This window comes from Felis catus, chromosome B4 (assembly GCF_018350175.1).
Source record: "Felis catus isolate Fca126 chromosome B4, F.catus_Fca126_mat1.0, whole genome shotgun sequence".
Classification (NCBI taxonomy): domain Eukaryota; kingdom Metazoa; phylum Chordata; class Mammalia; order Carnivora; family Felidae; genus Felis; species Felis catus.
This window is the reverse complement of record NC_058374.1, coordinates 105,344,653-105,372,428: the sequence shown is the minus strand read 5'-3', so window position 1 is coordinate 105,372,428 and position 27,776 is coordinate 105,344,653. Positions and strand designations below refer to the sequence as shown.

Genomic DNA, 27,776 nt, shown 5'->3' with positions numbered 1-27,776 from the left:
AAACTGTGTGTGTGTTTGAATTACAGCCTTTAGTTAGTCTTCTCTCCAGCCATCTGAGATCAGCAGTTACGGGACAAGTCAGAACTCATCATCTTTTTCTGATCCTGCCTCACCAGCGTACTGCTTCCTATGAATATAGTTTTTCAGTGTGATTCCTTGGGTTCTCCAGTATTCTCTGTTTCTCTCTTATGCCAAATTGGGAAGCACAACCCTGGTCATCAATTGCATTTGTCCCAAACTAGGAACTGTTGATTTTGCTCCTCAGAATATTCCAGTCTAGAGAACTGTGTTGTTGGTTTTGTCAGTGATCTGTAACCCTGGGAATTTTCTTTTGGTATCTTTCTCCATCCCTCTTTACCTTCATTGTGCTTCATAAAACACATGATTTGAGATTTAGCATGCTTTCTGATTTTGTCAAAGAAGTTGTGTTTTGGTTTTTATTTGTTGCTTTTGTGTGATTCTGAAGAGAAAAGGTGAGAACATCATCTTAACTCTCCTATTTTTTAAAAATGGAAATTGGTTGTTTAAGGGAAACAAAGCTGGACACTGTAGACTGCCTTAGAGGTATGCTTGATGTAAAAAAATTAAGACAGAACTCCAAAGAGTGACCCTATACAAAGCTGTGTGCAAAGACCAAAACAACAAATGGCCTTGTGCTTACACCAAAAGTCTGGTAAGTAAAAGTATATTAATATGTTTTTAAGTGAAAAATTCAGTGTTTTAAGTTTTCATCAGTTTTTTCAGTGATACACTCAACTGCCAGTTTCATTACATTAGATCACAGAGATTATTTGGAAAATTTAAAAAGATATTATCTCATTTAATCCTAACATCAATCTGTAACATACATATTTTCATATCATTTTTTTTTTTTTTTGGTGTAAAAAGGTGATTTTATTAAAGCACGGGCAGGACCTGTGGGCAGAAAGAGCTGCCTTCATGATCTCATTTTGTAGATGACATTATTGAGTGTTAAAGTCAGGGAGAGCCTAGGTAGGGCCAACGTCCTAGAGATGGAGGAAGGCATCAGAATTGAGTCACTGCCGGGTGCAGATCATACTTCGGCAAGGACATACATAAAAACTTACAAGTTGAAGTGCACATTGAATGGCAGTTGAGAGTACTGATCATGAATTTTATTGCTCCCTGTTGCCCATTCCCTAGACTCCAGAAAAGGAGATTAATATGAGTTAAGCTGTGCAATAGGGCCCTAGCTCAGAGAGCTAAGTTTTGAGTTTAGGGAGATACCCAGTCTGAAAGAGAAACTGGAGTGAGAGGCTGTAAACAAGCGGTTATGTTCATGTTCAGGTGCTTTAGATTATTTTCCCCACTTTTTAAATAATTTTTGACAGTAATTTTAACTCCAGGATAGCCTTTGTGTTGGACAATACCTGCAAAGGTTTCAAGAGTCAAAGTTGTGGATACAAGTATCTCTTCTTTAATGCTTCAGTAAGATTCATAAGTCCTTGAATTTCTTCTGTCTTTATTTCAAACCTCAATTCTTCAGTCTCCTTTAGAAGTACATTTATTTTGTCTCTTGGCAGGCATGAATTTTCTCTTTATTCTTCCTTACTTGTGTGATTTGGAAAAATGCTAAATGAACATTTTTCTTGTGCTCAATGTCTGCTAATAAGTTATATAAATAGGACCAAAAGAAGTACACAGTCTAGAGTTAGACAGTCTGGATTGGAGTTCTTTCTCCTCAATTATGTAGATTTGGCCTTAAGAAATGTACTTATCCACTTAACCTGTGTCTCAATTTCCTTATCTATAAAATGAGTATAACAGTATTCATTTCACAAGGTCATTCTTAGTATTCAGTAAGGTGATATAAACAATGCTTTTGGCAGTGTCCGGCACAAAGCAATGGTTCAATAAACATTATCTTTTCTCATATTGTTTTTTTAAATAAATTTATATTTTAAATTTTTAGATTTACAGAAAATTTGAAGATAGTATAGAGAGTTCCCATATACCCTACACCAAATTTCCTCTATTATTGACACCTTACAATGGGGTTATTTGTTATAATTAATGAACCCAATACTGATAGACTGTGTTAGCTGAAGTCCATTATTTTATTGAGAATTCCTTAGTTTTTGCGGCATCTGCCTGACTCAGTCAGAAGAACATGTGACTCTTGATCTCAGGGTCATGAGTTTGAGGACCACAGTGGGTGCAGAGATTACTTAAGTAAAGAAAAACTTAAAAAAAATAATTTCTTAGTTTTCACCTAATGTCTTTTCAGTTCTACCATCCTATCCAGGATATCACATTGGATTTAGTCCTATTGGTTGTGATAGTTTCTCAGACTTGTCTTGTTTTTGATGACCTTGAGAGTTTTGAAGAGTAATGGCTAGACATTTTGTAGAATTTTCTTTCACTTGGATTTGCAGATGTTCTTTCTCATAATTAGACTAGGGCTATGGGTTTTTGAGAGGAAGACCACAGAAATAGAGTACCATGTTCCTGACATATCAAGGATACCTATCAACATAATTTAATATCATTGATATAGACCTTGATTACCCAGATAAGACAATGTTTGTCAGGTTTTTCCACTCTAAAGTTTCTCTTTTTTCCACTTTTCATACTGCACACTTTGGAAGAAAGTCACTATGTACAGCCTACATTTAAGGAGTGGGGACTTATATTTCATCTCCTTGATGGTGGAGTATCTAAATAGATTACTTGGAATTCCCTTCCATGGGACATTTGTCTCTTCTCTTTATTTATTAAAGTTTTTTGTTTGTTTGTTTGTTTTTTAATATAAAGGGGCCCAGGTAAGCAAACATGGACTATACTGCAATTTCATAGAAAGTGGGCTGGATGACTGGATGAGAAATACATGGCTGTTTAGAGATCCTCCCACATTGTACATGATCAAACCTGGGTTAGCAATTAACTTAGTTCTCACCAGGAGATGGTGAGACTGAGGCTGCTGACATATCCATGGCTAGGCCATAATTGGTTCAAGAACTAAGGTAGGTGGATGTGAAGGTGAAGCCCATTAGGCGATCTGCCTAGGGAGCTGGGAAGACAAAGCCAGTGGCAATGAGACTGAATTGGTTCTAACAGTCTTAGATTAACAAAGAAAGTTATTCATGCTATTATTCAAAGGATTAGTGTCACTACGAATCTTTTGCAGTATAATGCAAAGATGACTCAGTATGATTCTTACTTTTAGAAATGATGTGATTATGTACATAACATATTCATAAGCCCTGAAATTTATGGACAATAAGATAGAAGTTTTCTTTTCTTTTTTTTTTCTTTAACGTTTATTTATTTTTGAGACAGAGAGAGACAGAGCATGAACAGGGGAGGCGCAGAGAGAGAGGGAGACACAGAATCCGAAACAGGCTCCATGCTCTGAGCTGTCAGCACAGAGCCTGACGGGGGACTCGAACTCACGGACCATGAGATCATGACCTGAGCCGAAGTCGGATGCTTAACCGACCAAGCCACCCAGGAGCCCCAAGATAGAACTTTTCTTAAAAATAAAGCAAAATGTAATGTATAAAGTTATTTCCATATTCTCTAATGTATACCTGTCCAATAACTAGTTAACGGAAATAAAATTTGAACTTTCCACTATACGAAAGCAGAATCTACATACAAAATATTAACTTCAGCTCATAGTTATTCTAAAAATGATCACTGATATATCATATAATTATTACATATTCTTTCATTTGAATTAAATATGTAATTTACAGATTTTGTACACATCAATAATTCTAATAATTTAAAATAATGTAACATTAAAACATGTTTTCTCCTATATTAAAAGCATATTAGGGGCGCCTGGATGTCTCAGTCAGTTAAGTGTCCAACTTTTGATATTGGCTCAGGTCATGATCTCGCAGTTTGTGAATTCGAGCTTTGCGTCGGGCTCTGGTTTTACAGGATGGAGCCTACTTGGAATTCTCTCTCCCTCTCTCTACCCCCACCCCACTCATGCTTTCTCTCTCTCTCAAGATAAATACATTTTAAACTTTCTTTTTAAAAAAGCAGTATTAAAAACTAAGATAATTAAGTATCTCTTTTTCTTCCATAAATAAATAAATAAATAAATAAATAAATAAATAAATAAATAAAGTAATATATTTTCCTGTCTTTTAAATGATCATATCCTATCTTCTACTACTTCCTAAGAGCTCTTTGTTGTCTGAGAGACATTTCTGTACCTAAAGTTTCTCTGTGGTTAGCTGGGAGAATAAAGATAGTTTTTATAGGCAATGTGACTGTTCTTATGTAGAATTAGACTTACATTATGTAAGAATGTTCTATTGCACAATGGAAATATCCCTTTATTTTCTGCACATTTGGCTTGGTCTTTGCATATAATATTGACATATTGTTTTTGATCTTAATTTAAAGGAAGTATAATTGTTAAATCTTGTTTTTTATCTACCCCCAAGTGTAATTGCTACAAATAAGTACAGTCATTAGTTGTAGGGAACTTTATTATTAATAAGAGTATCCGCATTTTCAAGGATAATTTGAGGTGGTTTACACTATGAAGCATAAAAACATATCAATAGTAGGGCCATTAAAGAAAGGATAAACTCTTAAGGGTGTACAATTCAAAGGAGAAAAACATGATACCAAATAACCTAATTAAGGACAGCTGCTGGAATCAAGCATAAATGTAAACTGGAGCCTCCTGACAGCTAAAGCAAAAAATAAGTTGAGTGTTCTTTGGAGGAGACTGTCATATCATGAAAACCTATAAAAATTATTATATAGATTGTTATATAACAGGATCTACATAAATGAAAAGGCTTCTAAATACTGTCTTTATTGAATGTCCAAAAATATCCTCATTGAATCAAATATATTAAGACTGAATGCCCCTAAAACCTAAGCCCCATGGGTTTCTGTCCAATCACTGCTTGGGGAAAGAGTCACGGGCTGCAACTTATGTATAAATCTTCCTGCAAGTACAGTTTCCCCTCTTCTACCTTAATCACCTTATTGGATTTAGGGTGTTGGTTTATAAAAATTCTTTTTTTAAAATTTAATGTCTATTTATTTTTGAGAGAGAGAGAGAGAGAGAGAGAGAGAGAGAGAGAGAGAGAGAGAGAGGAGAGACCGTGAGCAGGAGAAGGGCAGAGAGAGAGGGAGATGCAGAATCTGAAGCAGGCTCCAGGCTCTGAGCTGTCAGCACTGAGCCCAACATGGGGCTCAAACTCACAAACTATGAGATCATGACCTGAGCTGAAGTCGGATGCTTAACTGACTGAGCCACCCAGGCACCCCTGTTCATAAATATTCTATCCAAACAGCTATGAAAGAGATCAAATGAGTCAACGAGATCTTCTTTATCTTGGTCATGGGGAGGGTAATGCAGAGAGGGGAAGTAATGAAAGCTGAGTCATGAATAAACATCAATAAGAAAAATCTCAGAGGAAAAATTATCTAGAACAATGAGTGAAATTGTTGTTAGTTCAGGAGCTCATCATAATCGTAAAGGATTAAAAAATATATTGCTTAGAAAATAACAGTAACTCGGTCACTATGGCAGTTTTGAATCTTGCTCTCATTAACAAATACATTCTGATGAGACTAGGCTGTACTTCTGGTTTTGGTTTTTATCAAGCCAAGAGATCCCAATCTTTCTTTTAAGTATATGTATTTCTGGAATAGAGTCCCACAAATTGAGAAAACCCGAGTACATCTTTACTTCTTGCAATCAAATGACCACTTCTGTTCCTTCTTAAAACTATAATAAAAGCAAACTACTTAATCATAATTCTGATAACGCATCCCTATAGTCCCTATAGAGATGAACTACTGTAGGCATAGGGATGTAAACAGGGGAATATAGTTTTTTTTTTTTAGAGGGTATTTTTTTTCAATATATGAAATTTACTGTCAAATTGGTTTCCATACAACACCCAGTGCTCATCCCAAAAGGTGCCCTCCTCAATACCCATCACCCACCCTCCCCTCCCTCCCACCCCCCATCAACCCTCAGTTTGTTCTCAGTTTTTAACAGTCTCTTATGCTTTAGCTCTCTCCCACTCTAACCTCTTTTTTTTTTTCCTTCCCCTCCCCCATGGGTTTCTGTTAAGTTTCTCAAGATCCACATAAGAGTGAAACCATATGGTATCTGTCTTTCTCTGTATGGCTAATTTCACTTAGCATCACACTCTCCAGTTCCATCCACGTTGCTACAAAAGGCCATATTTCATTCTTTCTCATTGCCACGTAGTATTCCATTGTGTATATAAACCACAATTTCTTTATCCATTCATCAGTTGATGGACATTTAGGCTCTTTCCATAATTTGGCTATTGTTGAGAGTGCTGCTATAAACATTGGGGTACAAGTGGCCCTATGCATCAGTACTCCTGTATCCCTTGGGTAAATTCCTAGCAGTGCTATTGCTGGGTCATAGGGTAGGTCTATTTTTAATTTTCTGAGGAACCTCCACACTGCTTTCCAGAGCGGCTGCACCAATTTGCATTCCCACCAACAGTGCAAGAGGGTTCCCGTTTCTCCACATCCTCTCCAGCATCTATAGTTTCCTGATTTGTTCATTTTGGACACTCTGACTGGCGTGAGGTGATATCTGAGTGTGGTTTTGATTTGTATTTCCCTGATAAGGAGCGACGTTGAACATCTTTTCATGTGCCTGTTGGCCATCTGGATGTCTTCTTTAGAGAAGTGTCTATTCATGTTTTCTGCCCATTTCTTTACTGGGTTATTTGTTTTTCAGGTGTGGAGTTTGGTGAGCTCTTTGTAGATTTTGGATACTAGCCCTTTGTCCGATATGCCATTTGCAAATATCTTTTCCCATTCCGTTGGTTGCCTTTTAGTTTTGTTGGTTGTTTCCTTTGCTGTGCAGAAGCTTTTTATCTTCATAAGGTCCCAGTAATTCATTTTTGCTTTTAATTCCCTTGCCTTTGGGGATGTGTCGAGTAAGAGATTGCTACGGCTGAGGTCAGAGAGGTCTTTTCCTGCTTTCTCCTCTAGGGTTTTGATGGTTTCCTGTCTCACATTCAGGTCCTTTATCCATTTTGAATTTATTTTTGTGAATGGTGTGAGAAAGTGGTCTAGTTTCAACCTTCTGCATGTTGCTTTCAGTTCTCCCAGCACCATTTGTTAAAGAGACTGTCTTTTTTCCATTGGATGTTCTTTCCTGCTTTGTCAAAGATGAGTTGGCCATACGTTTGTGGGTCTAGTTCTGGGGTTTCTATTCTATTCCATTGGTCTATGTGTCTGTTTTTGTGCCAATACCATGCTGTCTTGATGATGACAGCTTTGTAGTAGAGGCTAAAGTCTGGGCTTGTGATGCCTCCTGCTTTGGTCTTCTTCTCCAAAATTACTTTGGCTATTCGGGGCCTTTTGTGGTTCCATATGAATTTTAGGATTGCTTGTTCTAGTTTCGAGAAGAATGCTGGTGCAATTTTGATTGGGATTGCATTGAATGTGTAGATAGCTTTGGGTAGTATTGACATTTTGACAATATTTATTCTTCCAATCCATGAGCAGGGAATGTCTTTCCATTTCTTTATATCTTCTTCAACTACCTTCATAAGCTTTCTATAGTTTTCAGCATACAGATCTTGTACATCTTTGGTTAGATTTATTCCTAGGTATTTTATGCTTCTTGGTGCAATTGTGAATGGGATCAGTTTCTTTATTTGTCTTTCTGTTGCTTCATTGTTAGTGTATAAGAATGCCACTGATTTCTGTACATTGATTTTGTATCCTGCAACTTTGCTGAATTCATGTATCAGTTCTAGCAGACTTTTGGTGGAGTCTATCGGATTTTCCATGTATAATATCATGTCATCTGCAAAAAGCGAAAGCTTGACTTCATCTTTGCCAATTTTGATGCCTTTGATTTCCTTTTGTTGTCTGATTGCTGATGCTAGAACTTCCAGCACTATGTTAAACAACAGCGGTGAGAGTGGGCATCCCTGTCGTGTTCCTGATCTCAGGGAAAAAGCTCTCAGTTTTTCCCCATTGGGGATGATGTTAGCTGTGGGCTTTTCATAAATGGCTTTGATGATGTTTAAGTATGTTCCTTCTATCCCGACTTTCTCAAGGGTTTTTATTAAGAAAGGGTGCTGGATTTTGTCAAAGGCCTTTTCTGCATCGATTGACAGGATCATATGGTTCTTATCTTTTCTTTTATTAATGTGATGTATCACGTTGATTGATCTGCGAATGTTGAACCAGTCCTGCATCCCAGGAATGAATCCCACTTGATCATGGTGAATAATTCTTTTTATATGCTGTTGAATTCGATTTGCTAGTATCTTATTGAGAATTTTTGCATCCATATTCATCAGGGATATTGGCCTGTAGTTCTCTTTTATTACTGGGTCTCTGTCTGGTTTGGGAATGAAAGTAATACTGGCTTCATCGAATGAGTCTGGAAGTTTTCCTTCCCTTTCTATTTCTTGGAATAGCTTGAGAAGGATAGGTATTATTTCTGCTTTAAACGTCTGGCAGAACTCCCCTGGGAAGCCATCTGGTCCTGGACTCTTATTTGTTGGGAGATTTTTGATAACCGATTCAATTTCTTCGCTGGTTATGGGTCTGTTCAAGCTTTCTATTTCCTCCTGATTGAGTTTTGGAAGAGTGTGGGTATTCAGGAATTTGTCCATTTCTTCCAGGTTGTCCAATTTGTTGGCATATAATTTTTCATAGTATTCCCTGATAATTGTTTGTATCTCTGAGGGATTGGTTGTAATAATTCCATTTTCATTCATGATTTTATCTATTTGTGTCATCTCCTTTTTCTTTTTGAGAAGCCTGGCTAGAGGTTTGTCAGTTTTGTTTATTTTTTCAAAAAACCAACTCTTGGTTTCGTTGATCTGCTCTACAGTTTTTTTAGATTCTATATTGTTTATTTCTGCTCTGATCTTTATTATTTCTCTTCTTCTGCTGGGTTTAGGCTGCCTTTGCTGTTCTGCTTCTAATTCCTTTAGGTGTGCTGTTAGATTTTGTATTTGGGATTTTTCTTGTTTCTTGAGATAGGCCTGGATTGCGATGTATTTTCCTCTCAGGACTGCCTTCGCTGCATCCCAAAGCATCTGGATTGTTGTATTTTCATTTTCGTTTGTTTCCATGTATTTTTTAATTTCTTCTCTAATTGCCTGGTTGACCCACTCATTCGTTAGTAGGGTGAATTCAAGTACCCCTTCAGCACCTTTCCTTCTCTCTTCCTCCTCTGGGATACCAATTATGTGTATATTATTTTTTTTTAGTGTATCACTTAGTTCTCTAATTTTCCCCTCATGCTCCTGGATTTTTTTTATCTCTCTTTTTCTCAGCTTCCTCTTTTTCCATAACTTTATCTTCTAGTTCACCTATTCTCTCCTCTGCCTCTTCAATCCGAGCCGTCGTTGTTGCCATTTTGTTTTGTATTTCGTTTAAAGTGTTTTTCAGCTCCTCGTGACTGTTCCTTAGTCCCTTGATCTCTGTAGCAAGAGATTCTCTGCTGTCCTCTATACTGTTTTCAAGCCCAGCGATTAATTTTATGACTATTATTCTAAATTCACTTTCTGTTATATTATTTAAATCCTTTTTGATCAGTTCATTGGCTGTTGTTATTTCCCGGAGATTCTTTTGAGCGGAATTCTTCCGTTTGGTCATTTTGGATAGTCCCTGGAGTGGTGCGGACCTGCAGGGCACTTCCCCTGTGCTGTGGTGTATAACTGGAGTTGGTGGGCGGGGCCGCAGTCAGACCTGATGTCTGCCCCCAGCCCACCACTGGGGCCACAGTCAGACTGGTGTGTGCCTTCTCTTCCCCTCTCCTAGGGGTGGGATTCACTGTGGGGTGGCGTGGCCTGTCTGGGCTACTTGCACACTGCCAGGCTTGTGGTGCTGGGGATCTGGCGTATTAGCTGGGGTGAGAAGGCAAGGTGCACGGGGGCAGGAGGGGCAGGCTTAGCTCGCTTCTCCTTAGGTGATCCACTTCAGGAGGGGCCCTGTGGCAGCGGGAGGGAGTCAGATCTACTGCCGGAGGTTTGGCTCCACAGAAGCACAGAGTTGGGTGTTTGCGCAGAGCGAGCAAGTTCCCTGGCAGGAACTGGTTCCCTTTGTGATTTTGGCTGGGGGATGGGCGGGGGAGATGGCGCTGGTGAGCGCCTTTGTTCCCTGCCAAACAGAGCTCTGTCATCCGGGGGCTCAGCAACTCTCCCTCCCTTTGTCCTCCAGCCTTCCCGCTTTCCGAGCAGAGCTGTTAACTTTTGACTTCCCAGACGCTAAGTTGCGCTTGCTGTGGGAACACAGTCCATTCGGCCCCTCCGCTTTTGCCAGCCAGACTTGGGGGCTCTGCTTGGCCGGCAGGCTGCCCCTCCACCCTGGCTGCCTCCCGCCAGTCCGTGGAGCGTGCACTGTCTCGCCGCCCTTCCTACCCTCTTCTGTGGGCCTCTCGTCTGCGCTTGGCTCCGGAGACTCTGTTCTGCTAATCCTCTGGCGTTTTTCTGGGTTATTTAGGCAGGTGTAGGTGGAATCTAAGTGATCAGCAGGACGCGCTGTGAGCCCAGCATCCTCCTATGCCGCCATCTTCCTCATCACCGGGAATATAGTTCTTTAATGATTTATGACAACATGTATGGATCTAGAGTGTATTACACTAAGTGAAATAAGTCAGACTGAAAAAGAAAAATACTATGTGATTTTACCCATATGTGGACTCTAAAAAAACAATTGAATAAACACACAAGATGCAGAATCAGACCTATAAAATATAGAGAACTGATGGCTGCCAGAGGGCATGGGGGGATGGGCAAAACAGGTAAAGAGAAGTGGGAGATACAGGCTTCCAGTTATGGCATGAAGTCCCTGGAATAGGGGCGCCTGGGTAGCTCAGTTGGTTAAGTGTCCAACTCTTGATCTTGGCTCAGGTCATGGTCTCATGTTTTGTGAGTTTGAGTTCCACATCAGGCTCTGCACTAATAGTGCTGAGCCTGCTTGGATTCTCTCCCTCTCTCTCTGCCCTCCCCTGCTCGTGAACTCTTTCTCTCACTCTCTCTCTCTCAAAAAAAAAAAATGGTAAACTTAAAACAATAGAAATAAATTAAAAAAAGAAGTCACTGGAATAAAAGGCACAGTATAAGGAACGTAGTCAATGATGACAAGTGGCAGGTACACCTGTAGTGAACACAGCACAATGTATAAAGAAGTTGAATCACTATGTTGTACATTTGAGAGTGAGATCACATTGTGTGTCAATGAGACTCAAATAAAAAATAACAAAACAAGAGATGGGGCTGGGGAATCTAGAATTTGCATGGATAGTGTGTGCAATAAAAGTAAGGAGTGGTTTCCTCTCTCATATTTAGGTCTTTCAAAACCTTCTAAATCCTACAGGAGAAAACAAGGAGCAATCTCTTTGATCTCAGTCACAGCAACTTCTTACTTGACATGTCTCTGAAGGCAAGGGAAACAAAAGTAAAAATGTACTTTTGGGACCTCATCAAGATAAAAAGCTTCTGCACAGCCAAGGAAACAATCAACAAAACTAAAAGGCAACCGACAGAATGGGAGAAGATATTTGAAAATGATATATCAGATAAAGGGTTAGTATCCAAAATCTATAAAGAAAGAACTTTATACCCAAACTCAATACCCAAAAAAACAGACAATCCAGTGAAGAAATGGGCAGAAGACATGAAAAGACACTTTTCCAGAGAAGATATCCAGATGGCCAACACACACATGAAAAGATGCTCAATATCCCTCATCATTAGGGAAATACAAATCAAAACCACAATGAGATACCACCTCACACCAGTCAGAATAGCTAAAATTAATAACTCTGGAAACAACAGATGTTGGCGATGATGTGGAGAAAGGGGAACCCTATTGCACTGTTGGTGGGAATGCAAACTGGTGAAGCCACTCTGGAAAACAGTGTGGAGGTTCCTCAAAAAATTAAAAATAGAACTACCATACGATGCACCAATAGCACTACTAGGAATTTATCCAAAGGATACAAAAATGCAAATTCAAAGGGGCACATGTACCTCAATGTTTATAACAGCACTATCAACAATAGCTAAGTTATGGAAAGAGTCTAAATGTCCATCAACTGATGAATGGATAAAGAAGTTGTGGTATATATATATATATATATATATATATATATATATATATATATAATGGAATACTACTCAGTGATGAAAAATGAAATCTTGACATTTGCAAAAACATGGATGGAACTGGAGGGTATTATGCTATGCGAAATAAGTGAGTCAGAGAAAGATATCACATGATTTCACTCATATGTGGAATTTGAGAAACAACAGATGATCATAGGGGAAGGGAAGGAAAAATACGATAAAAACAGAGAGGGAGGCAAACCATAAGAGACTTAAATACACAAAACTGAGGACTGATGGGGGTGGAGGGTGGGGTAAGTAGGTGACGGGCATTAAGGAGGGCACTTGTTGGGATGAACAGTGGGTGTTATATGTAAGCGATGAAATCACTCACTGGGTTCTACTCCTAAAGCCAAGACAACACTGTATCTTAACTATCTTGAGAATAAAAATAATAATAAAATACAATAAAATGAAATGAAATGAAATGAAATAAAATAAAATAAAATAAAATAACAAAATAAAATAAAATAAAATAAAATAAAATAAAATAAAAAGGAGGGAGTGGGTTTAGTAGACAGTCATTTGCTGTTACTGAGGCAAGACCAAGAAATCATGGGACATTCATGAGATACTACAGGTAATTCAAGTGCAGCTGTTGGGGGATTCAAAATCACATTCTGAAGTGATGAGGCTTAACTCAGATAAAATTAGAAGGCATAATAGGTAAGGGTTGGGGTTTTATCATTAAGAATTAGAACATTCTTAGAACCCAAAAAATGTAATAGACAAGTAGCATGATCTCTCGCTCATGGGCAGGAAAAAAAAAAAAAAAAAAAAAACCAAAACATTAAACACTGAACAAAGGGGAAAACTAGAAATTTGAAGCCTGAAGATGAAGCTGTGTTGGAAGATAGTGATGACATCAGGGCACCAGGGGCAAAGGCAAGGATTTGAGTAGTGTTCTGGACAAATCCTTCCTTTTGGTTTTATTTGCTGCCATTAGACTTCTGAGGTCCCATAACATGTCAGGATTCACATTTGGAAAAAGCTCATGCACTTTCTGATTTCTAAACAGGACTCTTTAAAGCTCCCCAAACTCATTAGTGCTTGAAAGGAACTGCATGACTGCATGAAAGGAACCACCCATGTGCCCATAAGCAGGGCCAAAATTTTCCTAAGGAGGCAGTATTTGAGCCGCTCAAGCACTTGAACAAAGTACTCAGTTAAAGCCCTAGAATCCTGTCACATACAACATCAATGTATACTGCTAGATATAATACACAGACAAATGACATTCTTGCAAGGAAATGAATTCTTCAGGACTCTTAGGTCCTGGTATGAGAGATAAGCACTACTGAGTTTCTGGAAAGAGAAATAATTTACAACATAGTTCCCAGAAAAGTGATCTTCAAATCACTAATCTATGATTTTTCTTTTTCTCCCAAAGTGCACTGAAATTTTGGAATAACCTTCCAATTAATTTTGTTCTGAGCTTTTCCCTTCTTTCCTTCCTTATTATTATTATTATTATTATTATTATTATTATTATTATTTTAAAAAGCCACAGTTTACTAAATAAATTGAGCATCCATGAACTGGAAGAACTTGGCATATAAAATGATTATACAACAAACTTTACTCTGTGGTAATTTTGACTGCTGACAATTCTATATAAACAAATAGTAAAGAGATGGTCTGCCATGACACTTAAGAAAAGTATTATTAAAATGGGATCCTTCACACCTATTTTCCAATAGGAAAAAAATCAAGTTCATTAAGGTATGAATTCTAACGTAGAGCACTTTTCTACAAAGAAGCATTAGAAAAGATGATCTGAATATAAACTACTGATATTTTACGTGCTTACTGTACTGTTTTCCTAAGATGTAGAATTATAATTATAAAATGTGAACAATGATTAATATTTATGCAAGGCAAGAGGATGGATTGATTGGTAAGTGAGGAATCTGCCCAAATGTGGCTTTTGACAGCTGGCGGCTGGCAGCTTTGGCAGGCGAGTCACAGTCAGCAGGGGTCAAGGTTAGTGGCAGCACAAAATACACTTGTATGAGACTGATAGGCAGGCCTAGGCTGGGCCACAGCATCTCTGAGGACAGCATCTGGTAAAGGCCTCTAAAAAGACCTGAAACAATTTCTGTCCTTTCCCAGAAGAAGTCTAACTTCTCTAATTGGCTCCTACCCTTCTCAGTATTAATACAGGCTATATTTTTAATTCTCCAAAACCTTTTGTTGTATTTACTTTGTGTAAGGTTCATTTCCTTTGGGTTTGGTGGATTTGGGTTTCCAATTTTTTTTTTTAATTAAAGCTGCAGAAAGTGCAACGAACATCTATATACCTATTACTTAAATTCACTAATCATTACTATTTTGCCATATTCGTTTTAACCATCCATTTATTATTATTATTATTATTATTATTATTGCTGATCCATTTGAAAGTAAATTACAGATGTCATGACCCTTCACCCCTAAATGCTTCAGCAAGTAGATCCTAGGAATAAGATATGCTCTTACATAACTAGAATAATCAAATTCATTAAACATTGATCCAATATTGTTGTCTATTACATATTCTATATTAAAATTTTACCATTTGTCCTAATAATCCTTTTATGGACTCTCCTACCACTCCACCTTTTTAAGAATCCCATCTGGGATAGGACATTGTATCTTGACTCCCATTTAATCTGGAACAGTTCCTCAAGTCTTGTCTTTTATGAAATTGATATATACAGTTTTTAATTGGAGAATAATTGACACACAATATGGTATTAGTTTCAGGTGTACAACATACTAATTTAACATTTATACACATTAAAAATGGTTACCACAGTAAGTCCAGTTACCATCTGTCACCATACAAAGCTGTTATAGTTGCACCTCTTAATTTCCTTCAACTAGTTTGTGCATCCCCTGCTCCCTTTCCCTCTGGCAACTGCCAATTTGTTTTCTGTGTCTCTGAATCTGTTTCTGTTTTTGTTTTCTTTGTTTTTTAGATTCCACATATAAGTGAAATCATAAGGTATTTATCTTTCTCTGTTTGACTTATTTTACTTAACATAATACTCTCTAGATCATTCATGTTGTAAATGGCAAGATTTCATTCTCTTTTACGGCTGAATGATACACATACACACACACACACACACACACACACACACACACACACACACACACCATATCTTCTGTATCCATTCATCTCTTTATGGACATTTAGGTTATTTTCACATCTTGGCTACTATAAATAATGCTATGAGGAACAGCGGTGTGTACATCTTTTTGAATTCATGTTTTTGTTTTTTTCTTTTTCCAGATAAATACCTAGCAGTGGAATTGCTGGATTGTATGGTAGTTCTATTTTTAATTTTTTGAGTAAACTCCATATTGTTTTCCAGAGTGTCTGCACCAGTTTACATTCCTAACAACAGTGCATGAGGCTTCCCTTTTCTACACCTCCTCACCAATACTTTTTATTTCTTGTGTTTTTGATATTACTTATTTTGACAGGTATGAGGTGATATTTCCTTGTGGTTTTAATTTGTATTTCCCTGATGGTTAGTGACATCGAGCATCATTTTATGTGACTATTGGCCATCAGTATGTTTTCTTTGAAAAAAATCTGTTCAGGCCCTCTGCCCATTTTTTAATCAGTTTTTTTTTTTGATATTGAGTTGTATGAGTTCTTTATATATTTTGGATGTTAACTCCTTACCAGATATATCATTTGTGAGTATCTTTTCCCATTCAGTAGGGTGCCTTTTCCTTGATGGTTCATGGTTTCCTTTACTATCTGATACGGACATATTTTGAAAAGTCTAGTTGTCTGAGTGTTTTCTCATGAGTAGATTCAAGTTATTCATTTTTGGCAGGAATATTACATAAGTGATGCTGTATCCTTTCCAATGCATCGCCTGATGGGTTGGACAATGTCAGTTTGTTCATTATTGGTGATGCTAACTTTGAAGGTTTATCTACTTTTTGAAATGAATAAAAAATCTGTGGAAGGTAATGTGAGTCTGTGTAAATATCCTGTTCCCCCATAAACATCTTACCCAATGGCTTTAATGCCTTGATGATTCTCCTGTGAATCAATTATTACCATGGTGGTTGCAAAAAGCAGCCAGGATTTACTTATGGGCATAATGCACATGTCAAAGCAGTTCAATATCACTTAGAGACATATTACAACATGGAAGAGCTCATGAGCTCCCTACATTTGTTGTTGGCTTTCCTATGGAACAATTCCTGTCCTCTCACCTGTATTTAAACCACCTGGTGATTATTCTTACCTTGGATTAATCCCTGATTTAACACCCAAAAATAAGTTTACCTGGCCTCTCCACATGTGCTCACTCCTATAGCCTCATCTCTCACTTCTGCCTCTCCTGCTTGCTTTGTGCTCCAGCACTGCTGAGTTCAGAATCAGGTTTCTCACATCTGTGTATTTTTGAAGAAGCATACCCACCCCTGCATACCTACAATTAATTCATTGCTCCCTACCTTCACACCTTGTCTGCTTGATGAACTCCTCTGCATCCTTTAAGACCAAGCTAAGGTACCACATGTTGTTCGTGAAATCTACACAGGCAGAGTGAGTCACTCCTTTCTCTATGCCTCCACACTAGTTTATACATGTGTCTATTGTTGTAGGTTCATGCTATATTGTAATTGTTTTCTTTTTTTTAATGTTTATTTATTTTTGAAAGAGTGTAAGTGGGGGAAGGGCAGAGAGAGGGGGACAGAGGATCCCAAGAGGTCTCTGAGCTGACAGCAGTGAGCCCAATGTGGGAACTCACAAACCATGAGATCATGACCTGAGTTGAAGCTGGAGGCTCAACTGACAGAGCCACCCAATTGCCCCATAATTATTTTCTTCTTAAAAGGGTTATATTTTAATTATCTTTGTAGCCCCAGAGTTTACACTGTTTTTGACACATTGGAGATTTTTCAAAATAAATGGTTTTTGATGAACAACTAAATGTTTTGGTCTCAAAAGTTTTCCTTTTGCTGACCCACTGTGGAAACATATCTAAGAATATTTTTCTAAATTATCCTTTATTGCCCTTTGCCATCTTAGAGGGGCACCTGGGTGACTCAGCTGGTTAAATGTCTGACTCTTGATTTAGGTTTAGGTCATGATCTCACAGTTCATGGGTTCAAGCCCTGCGATGGGCTCTGTGCTGACAGCTCAGGGCCTGGAGCCTGCTTCAGATTCTCTCTCTCTCTCTCTCTCTCTCTGTCTGAGCCTCCCCCACTCGCAGTCTGTATCTCTCTCTCTCAAAAATAAACATTAAAAAAAAAAAAAAAGAAGGGTAGCCTCAAGGCTAAAATGCCAAAGAAGGGGAAGCCCCACCAAAACCCTGCCCTGGTCAGAGGAATTGGCAGATATTCTTGATCGGCTATGTATTCCAGAAAGGCCATGTATAAGAGGAAGTATTCAGCACTAAATCCAAGGTTGAGAAGAAAAAGGAGAAGACTCTTCCTGCTGTCAGAAAACTAGTTGGTGGTGACAAGAATGGTAGTACCCAAGTAGTTATATGTTGTAAAATGCCTAGGTATTATCCTACAGAAGATGTGCCTTGAAAGCTGTTGAGCCACGGCAAAAAAATCTTTCAGGTAGCTAGTGAGAAAACTGCGAGGTAGCATCACTCATTTTGATCATCCTCACTGGGTACCACACAGGCAAGAGGGTAGTTTTCGTTAAGCAAATGAGCAGTGGTTTGCCACTTGTGACTTGACCTCTGGCCCTCCATCAAGTTCCTCTGCATAGAACACACCTGACATTTGTCATCGCCACCTCCACCAAAACTGATACCAGCAGTATGAAAACCCAAAACATCTCACTGATGTTTACTTCTAGAAGAAGAAGCTGTGTAAACTCAGACACCAGGAAGGTGAGATCTTCAACACAGAGAAGGAGAAATATGAGATTACACAGCAGTGCAAGGTTGATCAGAAAGCTGTGGACTTGCAAAGTCTGCCAAAAATCAAAGCTGTTCCTCAGCTTCAGGGCTATCTCCACTCTGTGTTTTCTCCCAGGAATGGAGTTTGTCCTTACACATTGTTGTTCTAAATTTCTCAAAAAGAACTTAATAATTTATCCATTAAAAAATACACAAATTATCCTTTATTTACTTCCATTAAGGTTTTAGCTTAGTAGTTTTCAACTCTGCCCACTCAACACTACACCATCCCCATCAAATCATCAGTTTTTATTGTCTTTTTTTTTCCACTTTTCAGTATCTGAAATTAACTTCATTTATTTTTGTACTCATTATATAACACACAAACTCTAGAACATAAGCTCCTTTTATTTCTCTCTTCTCATAAACAAATACTCCAGTTTATTCCTTGTCTAGCAAATGATACCAGTACTGATGCTTTTGAAATCCAAAAGATATAGTGTGTGTGTGCAATTGTGCATTTGTGTGCATGCAATATAAACTGGGGGAGAGAGACAGGAAGGCAGAAAAGTAATGTCAGTTGACAAAAGAAGGCAAAATGCTATGGACCATGAAGAAATCGAGAAAACTTAAAGACAATTTTGAGGGGTGTCTGGGTGGCTCAGTCGGTTAAGTGTCGACTTCAGCTTAGATCATGGTCTTGCGATTCGTGAGTATGAGTCCTGTGTTAAGACTCTGTACTGATAGCTCGGAGCCTGGAGCCTGCTTTGGATTCTGTGTCTCCTCTCTCTCTGCCCCTCCCCACCCCCTCTTTCTTTCTCTCCTTCTCTCTCTCTGTCTCAAAAATAAATAAATATTAAAAAAAAAGACAATTTTAAAATTTTCTGAAATTTGGTGAGATGCCCAAGTTTGGTACAGAAGATAAAGTTTGAGAATACCAAATCTTTTTAAGATTTAGGTAAAGCTAATCATTAGGATGTTAATATTTTAGACAGTTTTAAAGTCCTATTAAAATACTTCTTTTATAAACAAGTAATTGAACGCTACAAGAAATTTACTGTAATGTTTCATTCTAAGAAATTCATTAATTATAAACAGTAGACTTACTGTAGCTGATGTTCTGCCACAATTTACGGTTTTGAGTAGTTACAGAGTTAGGCTTAACTTTACTATGGAATCTAAACACTCTGCTTAAATAGACCTATATTTTATACTGGGCTGAAGTTATATCACCTATAAATGATTAGAGTGAAACAAAATGAAAGATCAAGGCGGGGTACTGTTTTGAATAAAACGTGTTCAAAATATAAGAACAGAATCATTGCTTCTTCCCCACTTTCCCTCATGTTTCTCGGTGTAACATCTAAAATGCATTTAAAAAATATATGGGGTTTATAATAGAAATGTTAGATGACTGCAAATTGAATCACTAAGACGACAAATGCTCGGACACAGTGGGCCTCAATGGGGGTGATGAGAAGTGAGGATTTTGCACCGCCCCCCCACCCACCCCCGGGAATTTTTGGCAATGAATGTCTAGAGACTCTTTATACCATTAGGGTTCTACCACTGACATTTAATGAGTAGAGGTAAGGGATGCTGCTAGACATCCTTCAAGGCACAGGACAGCCCCCCACAACAAAGACACCCGAATGTCAGTAGTGCTGCCAAATCCTGCTCTGAGAGAAAATGCCAATGCGGTCTCTCACAACTGACTATCGGAATTATGGGCTAAGCTTTTAAGCTGTGTATGAGCCACTTACATATCCAGCATATGCAGCTTTGGCCTTCTTTGAAATGATAATTTGTCTGGGAATGTTTTCTGTTTACTTCCATACATTTAACATGATTTCTTATAACTAAAAATGTATCCAGAGCATGTTAAAAGAGATTTTCTAGACACTTTACTTGCTTACATAGTTTTGAATATGAAGAGATTTGCTTTAAAAGTTTAGAAAAACATCAATGCATTCACACTTCCAATTATATATATATATATATATATATAAGTTTATCAATAAATTATTAGATATTATGGTATATTCAATATCTTAAACTTTTTTTTTTACTTTCTTTTAAATTTTGAGAGAGAGAGAGAGACAGCAGGGGAGAGGGGGAGACGAAGAGAGAGTCGTAAGCAGATTCCACACCCAGTGCGGAGCCAACATAGGGCTCGATCCCACAACTGTGAGATCATGACCTGAGTCGAGATCAAGAGTCGGACACTTAACCTACTGAGCCATCCTGGCCCCCCTTAATTTTTTAAACTTAAATTGTTTTGATACTTTTCAGTGTTTAGACTATCATGTGAAAATTCATTTCATTTTTTTTAACCTTTATTTATTTTTGAGACAGAGAGAGACAGAGCATAAACGGGGGAGGGTCAGAGAGAGGGAGACACAGAATCTGAAACAGGCTCCAGGCTCTGAGCTGTCAGCACAGAGCCCGATGCGGGGCTCGAACTCACGGACCATGAGATCACGACCTGAGCCGAAGTCGGACACTTAACTGACTGAGCCACCCAGGCGCCCCTCATTTCATTTTTAAAATGAAACCATACACAAATCTCTTTTCATTGTGCTTACTGTCAAAACTTTAGTTTGAGCATCGATACTTGATTATGTGGGAGAAAAATAATAGGAATTTGTACTGGGTCAAAAACCTAATTTTGGTTTATCCTTTCCAACTAGTCTGATCTGACAGATACAACTTTCTCATTCCTCTTGCTTAAAATTAAAATCAACCTCCCACCCACAAAACATGTACTCATCTATTTGCTTCCTTTCACCAGTGTATCCTTTTAAATACCTTACTGTTTTGCTCTATACCTTCTTCCCTCTAAGTCCTCCAGCTTGGGTTTCTTGTTCCTTTTCATCTTCCAACCCATTTTATCTGATATATTTGTTCTTAATGAGCTTAAATAGTTTTAGGAGAAAATCAGTGGGGCACTATTATTGCCTTTATTAACTCATACAAGGAATAATTTAAGACTGATTTTACATGGTGATACTTATCTACATTAGTCTTTGTTTCTTTTGTTTTTACTTTCATTTCTCAATATAGTGGCGGTTAACACTTGAGGTTTTGACGTTAGCTGAATCTGTGTTCAAGTTCCACCTCCACTAATTGCTTTGACTTTGGCAAAATGACTTCTCTTTTTTGACACCTCTCTTTCTAGATCTTTACATTCGTAATAATTATAGTATCTACCATAAGTGTTTTTGTGAAGAGTAAATGAGATAATGTTGTGTTGTTCTTAGCATATAACTACCACATAACAAGTGCTTAGTAACTATTAGCTATTATTAATATTCCTTTCTGTAATATAATAAGGAACATATCAAGGAACATTTACTATGGTTATTATTAAAGACAAACCTGGGAAGAGAAAGCTATCAACAAGGATAAGTAACATTCTTTCTGGATTTTTGCTACTTAGTTTTTGGCAAAGGGTAATATATTTTTAGTTTATTTTTTTTATTTTTATTTTTAATATATTTTTAGTTTAAGTAAAAACTTAGCTCTCCATCTGTGAAAATAACGCTTTGGTTTGTGTGCTTGACATTACTGCAAGACATAAAATTGAGACATGGAACAAAGATATACTAAATAAGACTAACTGGAAGGAAAACCTGTCTGACTTATTAAAAACACTTTTTAAAATCTTTATTTATTTTTGAGAGAGAGAGAGACAGAGCATGAGTGGGGCAATGGCAGAGAGAGAGGGAGACACAGAATCTGAAGCAGGTTCTGTGCTGACAGCTTAGAGCCTGATGTGGGGCTCGAACTCACAGACCGTGAGATCATGACCTGAGCCGAAGTCAGACGCTCAACCCACTGAGCCACCCAGGTGCCCCAAAAACATTAAAAAAAGAAACACTCAGAAATAAAGGGCACCTGGGTGGCTCAGTTAGTTAAGCGTCGGACTCTTCATTTTGACTCAGGTCATGATCTCATGGTTCGTGAATTTGAGCCCCATGGTTGGCAGTGCTGACAGTGCGGAGCCTGCTTGGGATTCTCTCTCTCTCTCTCTCTCTCTCTCTCTCTCTCTCTCTCTCTCTCTCCCCCCTCTACCCCTCCCCCTGCTCAAGAATGAATTACAAATAAATAAATAAATAAATACCCAGAAATAAAATGACTAGGACAAAAATTATTGTCATTCATTTATGTAAGACTAGAAGGACCTTTGGTAACTAAATAAAAATATTGACAAGAGTCATTATCAATTGTGTTATTACTAGTAGAACATATACAAAGATCAGAATAAAAATATACATAAAACTCAATATTATTAATTATAATATTAATATAAAAGTATACTAACATATATAACATTTATAACATATAATAAAACTATATATAAAAACTAAATGAACTAAAACTTCTGTTTGCATTTACTATGTAAAAACATTGTGCTCAGTATTTTACGTATATTACCTCCTTTGATCTTAAATCATGAGTTAGAAGTGCTTTTGAACAGTTATTTTATAGAGGAGGGGTTTGATTATTAACAGTCTAATGGCTGTAAATAATAAAGTAACTGGGGAGTAAATGAACAACTGGTAGAATAAATAACAATACTTTTTAGCTTTGATACAATACAATCATATCTGTACCACCTTTTCAAGAAATCCATTTCATTCCTTTAAAAAGCTATTTTATTCTTTATTTCCATTTATAATCAATTCAAAATACCAGAGTGATCCAAGTTCAACTTAATATTTTACTCAATAACACATTTGAATTGAGAGTTTATTTTTTTTTCTCAGTGTTAGAATATTTATTACTACTAGCCAACCAGCTTACCACTTTATCTTTGACATCAAACTCTCAATTATTAGCTTGGGCGGCCTATGATGTTATACTTTCCAGGATTCTCCCATTCAAAGGCTTTTAGAATTTAAGATTTTTAATTTTAACTAATTATACAATCTTTAAATAAATGCAGTTTTTTGTCTCATTACTCTTACCTTACTTATAATTCCCATTTGTTCTGTTATCTTGTTTTTAACTCTGTTTTGATTTGAGAATTAATACATATTACCTGAATAAACCTAAAGGGGGAATCTCTCAAGAGATGTACAACAGCAAAGCACCCACATTGACTGGAAAGGTGAACTGGAATAAAGGAAATGGTGGTATGGTTTCAATGTAATGTAGATGTTTTTTCACAAATGGGAGGAAAGTAGAAGGCAAATTATTTTGTATCATCTCAATTCATTATTCCATAGAAGTTCTTCTGTTTTGTGTTTTTTTTTTTTAAATAAAAACAGCAATCATATACTGACCTTGGACTCATCTAACCCAAGCTTCTTTAGAGACTTTCTGGCATAGTCCAGAAAGGAAGAGGATTTGGAGTAAATTTTACCAACATGCCGATCACTGCAAAACAAAAGTAAATCACTTTTTAGTTTTTCCAGTTTAAATTATAGATGACTGCAAATTAAATCATGAAATATTTTTAAATACCTTCTGTGTACGTGACACAAGCTTCAGATTTGATAAAAATGTGTTAATATTTTTATAAACATTTTTAGGTTACATATTATAAAGTGTTTAAGATCTGCTTCTGAGAATTCCTTCAACACACAGTAGTGGGAAACCGTATTAGGAAGACAATATATGAGAAATAACTTATCAACAGTATTAAAAAGCTTAATTTTTAAAGGAAACTATAGGTCTTTCAAAAGTTTCCATTATGCTATAAAACACACTTAATTTTATTGGCAACATTACAGTTCATATTTCATTGCAACACCTGCTAATGGTGGCGATAATTCAACAGCTATGCAAAGAGAACTCCTTCAATGCCAGCCATTAAAACACCATATGCTGAGTTGGGTCTGACTTGATCTCATTTATGCCCTGCAGATTTTCACTACAGTTTAAACAAAATATCATGAGATGGTTTTGAATTTAAATAATGAAATGTGAGACTATCACATCACATAATTTGGGTTGCAACTGAGGTAAAATATAAAAATCTAGGGAATAAAAAATTCACCACTTCCAAGTTATCAAAATCAATGAATAAAAGCTCATTTACTCTTGGTAATATAAATATTAATCCCTCTGATTAATCAGACATGAAGTTCCTTTGAACTTTGAATTCTTCCTTTGAAATATATCTCAAATATATTCTTGCAGCTCCATTTCTAGATGGCCACCTCAATTCCACTTATTAGTACTTCATGTCCTTTAAGATTGAAGTCTGTCTCCTTCCTTGCTGCCTATATTTTCACGATAGTTTCTTAGAGGAACATTTTTATGTATTACTTCCCCACCCTCCAAAATTTCAATACACCTGCCATTTCTTGGGATAAATTTGAAACTCCTTAATTAAGCAATCAGGGTTTACTATTTTCTGGCTACACCCACATTTTCCCATTATAATCCAGAATTCAGTTTTCTCTACTCATTGTTTCAGACTATTCTACATATTTATGTCTTGGTGCATTTGCTCATTCACTCACTTCCTAATGGATTATAAGGTTCTCCACTCTCTTCTTCTGCTTAGTTAAGCTACAGCCATCTTATATGACTAAGCTCAAATTATGTATTCTTTTTGGTAACATCACTAACATCATGTTTTCTAGTTTTGAATTTCTACAGCCCGTATCCTTTTTCCACTCGTGTTATTTCATCACTGCTTTGAAATAATAGTTGTTTGAATAGGTATAGGTTCCAGAAAACAAAACTTGTATGTTTTATGAGTTTTTGTGTAATTATCAGATCCAAAACATAGTTATGTATCTTACATATAACAGATATAATAGATATGTACATCTTACATACTACAGGTGGTGAAAATAAAAGCAGGAAGAGCAATTAGGAAGTTATTACAATAATCTAGAGGAGAAGTTTAGACCAGAGTAGTGACCCTGAGGATGGTGAGAAGTGGTAGAATTTTAGACATATTTTGATGGTAGAGACTACACAGTTGTTGAAGGACTGTATCTACTCCGTGTGAGAGCGATGTTGAGTATCTTTGCATGTGTCTATTGGCCATCTGGATGTCTTCTTTGGGAAAGTGTCTATTCATGTCTGCCCATTTCTTAACCGGGTTATTTGATTTTTGGGTGTTGAGCTTGATAAGTTCTTTATAGATTTTGGATATTAACCCTTTATCAGATATGTCATTTGCAAATATCTTCTCCCATTATGTAGGTTGCCTTTTAGTTTTGCTGATTGCTTCCTTTGCTGTGCAGAAGCTTTTTATTTTGATGAGGTCCCAACAGTTTATGTTTGCTTTTGTTTCCCTTGCCTTCAGCGACATGTCTAGTAAGAAACTGCTACGGGTGAGGTCAAAAAGGTTGCTGCCTGTATACTCCTCTAGGATTTTGGTAGTTTCCTGTCTCACATTTAGGTCTTTCATCCATGTTGAATTTATTTTTGTGTAAGGTGTAAGAAAGTGGTCCAGTATCATTTTTCTGTGTGTCACAATCCAGTTTTCCCAACACCTCTTGTTGAAGGGACTGTGTTTTTTCATTGGATATTCTTCATGCTTTGTGAAGATTAGCTGACCATATAGTTGTGGGTGACCATGTAATTTAGAAACATGGGGTCATTAGTGCCCCTGACAGGGTGATTTGATGGACTGATGGAAGTAAAATCTGACTGGAATTCAAGAATAAAAGGGAAAGAACTTTCAAAGGACTTTTTCAGTAAAGAACAGATAAAAGATAGTTGAATGGGAATCTGGAGTCCCCAAAGGATTTTCAGAATCTGTGTTCTTAACCACATGTGCTCTTATGACACATCATTTCATTTAATAAAAATGAAAACTGGCCATCATGGAACTCACTAGGGGGTAGAGGAGCAGACACAAACAATTAATTGTACTGTCAGGTTCAATCAGAGCAGTAAGTCACAGATTAAGTCCTATGGCAGAAGAGAAGAGGGCGAGAAAGAGAAAAGAAAAGTATCAGAGAGGTTGTCTAACCTGGGTTTTAAAGAATGCCTAGATTCCACCTGCCAGAGGTTGTGGAAGGAAGGGGTGGCAGAAATGGGGAGAATATTCCACGTAGATAGAGGAGCTCCAAGGAAGCATACAAGCCATAAAATTAATTGCATGGGAAATGATGAATAAGCCAGTGTACCAGGACATTCTGCATGGACAGCTTCTTGGAGTACAGAGGAGGGAAAATGGGGTGATGGATTAGGCTGCAAAGGATCTTAGTGACAGATCAGAAATGGCCTTGAATGCCATAATAAGGATATTTCAGTTTTTGAGTACAAAGAAAAGGAATTATCAAACATTTTGAAGTTAGAAAAGTGACATGACTGTTTCTGAAAGACAAATTATGGAACTTGAAGAACAAATTAAAAGGGGGCCCTCTGTCAGAATAAAGCATGGTCAGCATGCTAAAAAGGAATTAGTATTCTTTCTTTTAATAAAAGTGAATGCAGTAGATCTAATTAAAATTCTACTCAAGTGAATCCAACACCACCCACATGCTTTTCCAAAAATACAATTGTAAGAACATGGTTTACATGTAGCACTCCCCAAAGAAGCAAAATTAGTGTAGGAAATTTTAGGAAAATGTGAAGTAGATGTATACCAAATAAGTGAAAACAAGCACATGCAGGACAGAAAGTGACAAAATGCAGTTTCTCTATCACTACAAAGTACTTCTAAAATTAATTATTTTGTGCCTTTTTTATGCTAATACATACTGAAATACTTGAGATCCACATTTTGCTGAAAATGGAGACTGGTTAAGGGAACTCTGAAAATCTTCAAACTACTCTTAAATTTAAAAGATACAGACTTCCTAACTTCAATTTGGCCACACATAATGGATTAAGTAGTTTTAATTTTGTGAGCCAGTTTTCATGATCTGGTTTATAACTTTTTTATTTGATTACAGCAAAACAAAAATAAAAATTAAACTAGGTAATACAACAATTATAGGTATCAAAAATTACAATATTTATTATATAGCTGATACCATATTGATCATGAAATAATAACTGAGTAAAGTGTATATATTTTCCTGCTCTCTTTCCAAGTGTTTGAAGAGATTTTTACATCATGAAACTCCTTTGGTATTTTATTCCTCTTAGAAAGTTTCCAGATAAGGACTTATTATAAAATGAAGAGTTTTCTATAAATTATTGAATTTGAAGATAAATGTTAAATGCTCAATCACAATTAAAATTAACAGAGTAAAAATGCTATATTTAAGTCCATGAAACAGTTCAGTTCTAACTTTAGGCTATAAACAATTAAACTTTTAAAATAGTGTTTCAGATATTCTAAGAGTATGTCACTTGAAAACTACTTTAGCTAACAAGGAGAACAAATTAAGCAAAATTAGAAAGATGTAATTAGGTAATCTTATTTTCTGCCTTTAGTGTTCACATTTAAAAAAAAAACTTGAGGTAAAATTGATATATAACATTATATTAGCTTCAGGTATACAACATAATAATGTGATTTTTGTATACACTGTGAAATGATCACACGTCCAGTTAACATGCACCATACATAGTTACAAAAACAGTTTTTTTTTTCTGGTGATGAGAACTTTTAAGATTTACTCTCTTAGCAACTTTCAAGTATGCAATACAATATTATTAACTATAGCCACCATGCTGTATATAGTCAAATGCCCCCCCCATAGGAAACTAAAATACTGAATCTTGCTTGTATTTACCATTGTTACATTTTTCTTAATTGTTTGACATATATTTATACTCCTAAATAGTTATACAGTTGTGCTTGTTCAAATTGTATAAATGGAACCATCTTGAAGTTTTTCCTGTGACTTTTATA

General features: G+C 36.8%; 1 protein-coding gene and 1 pseudogene across 12 annotated transcripts in view; one reads left to right on the top strand and one right to left on the bottom strand.

Annotated features, from left to right (window-relative positions):
- METTL25 (methyltransferase like 25) overlaps nucleotides 1-27,776 on the bottom strand; it is a 160,897-nt gene that overhangs the window by 36,020 nt on the left and 97,101 nt on the right. For all 12 annotated transcript variants that reach the window (XM_003989085.4, XM_045062114.1, XR_006600903.1 and 9 more), the window contains exon 9: nucleotides 23,287-23,380. In XM_003989085.4, coding sequence (XP_003989134.2) covers nucleotides 23,287-23,380 — 94 coding nt within the window. The remainder of the gene's footprint in view (nucleotides 1-23,286; nucleotides 23,381-27,776) is intronic.
- Nucleotides 14,916-18,168, top strand: LOC102902387 (annotated as a pseudogene).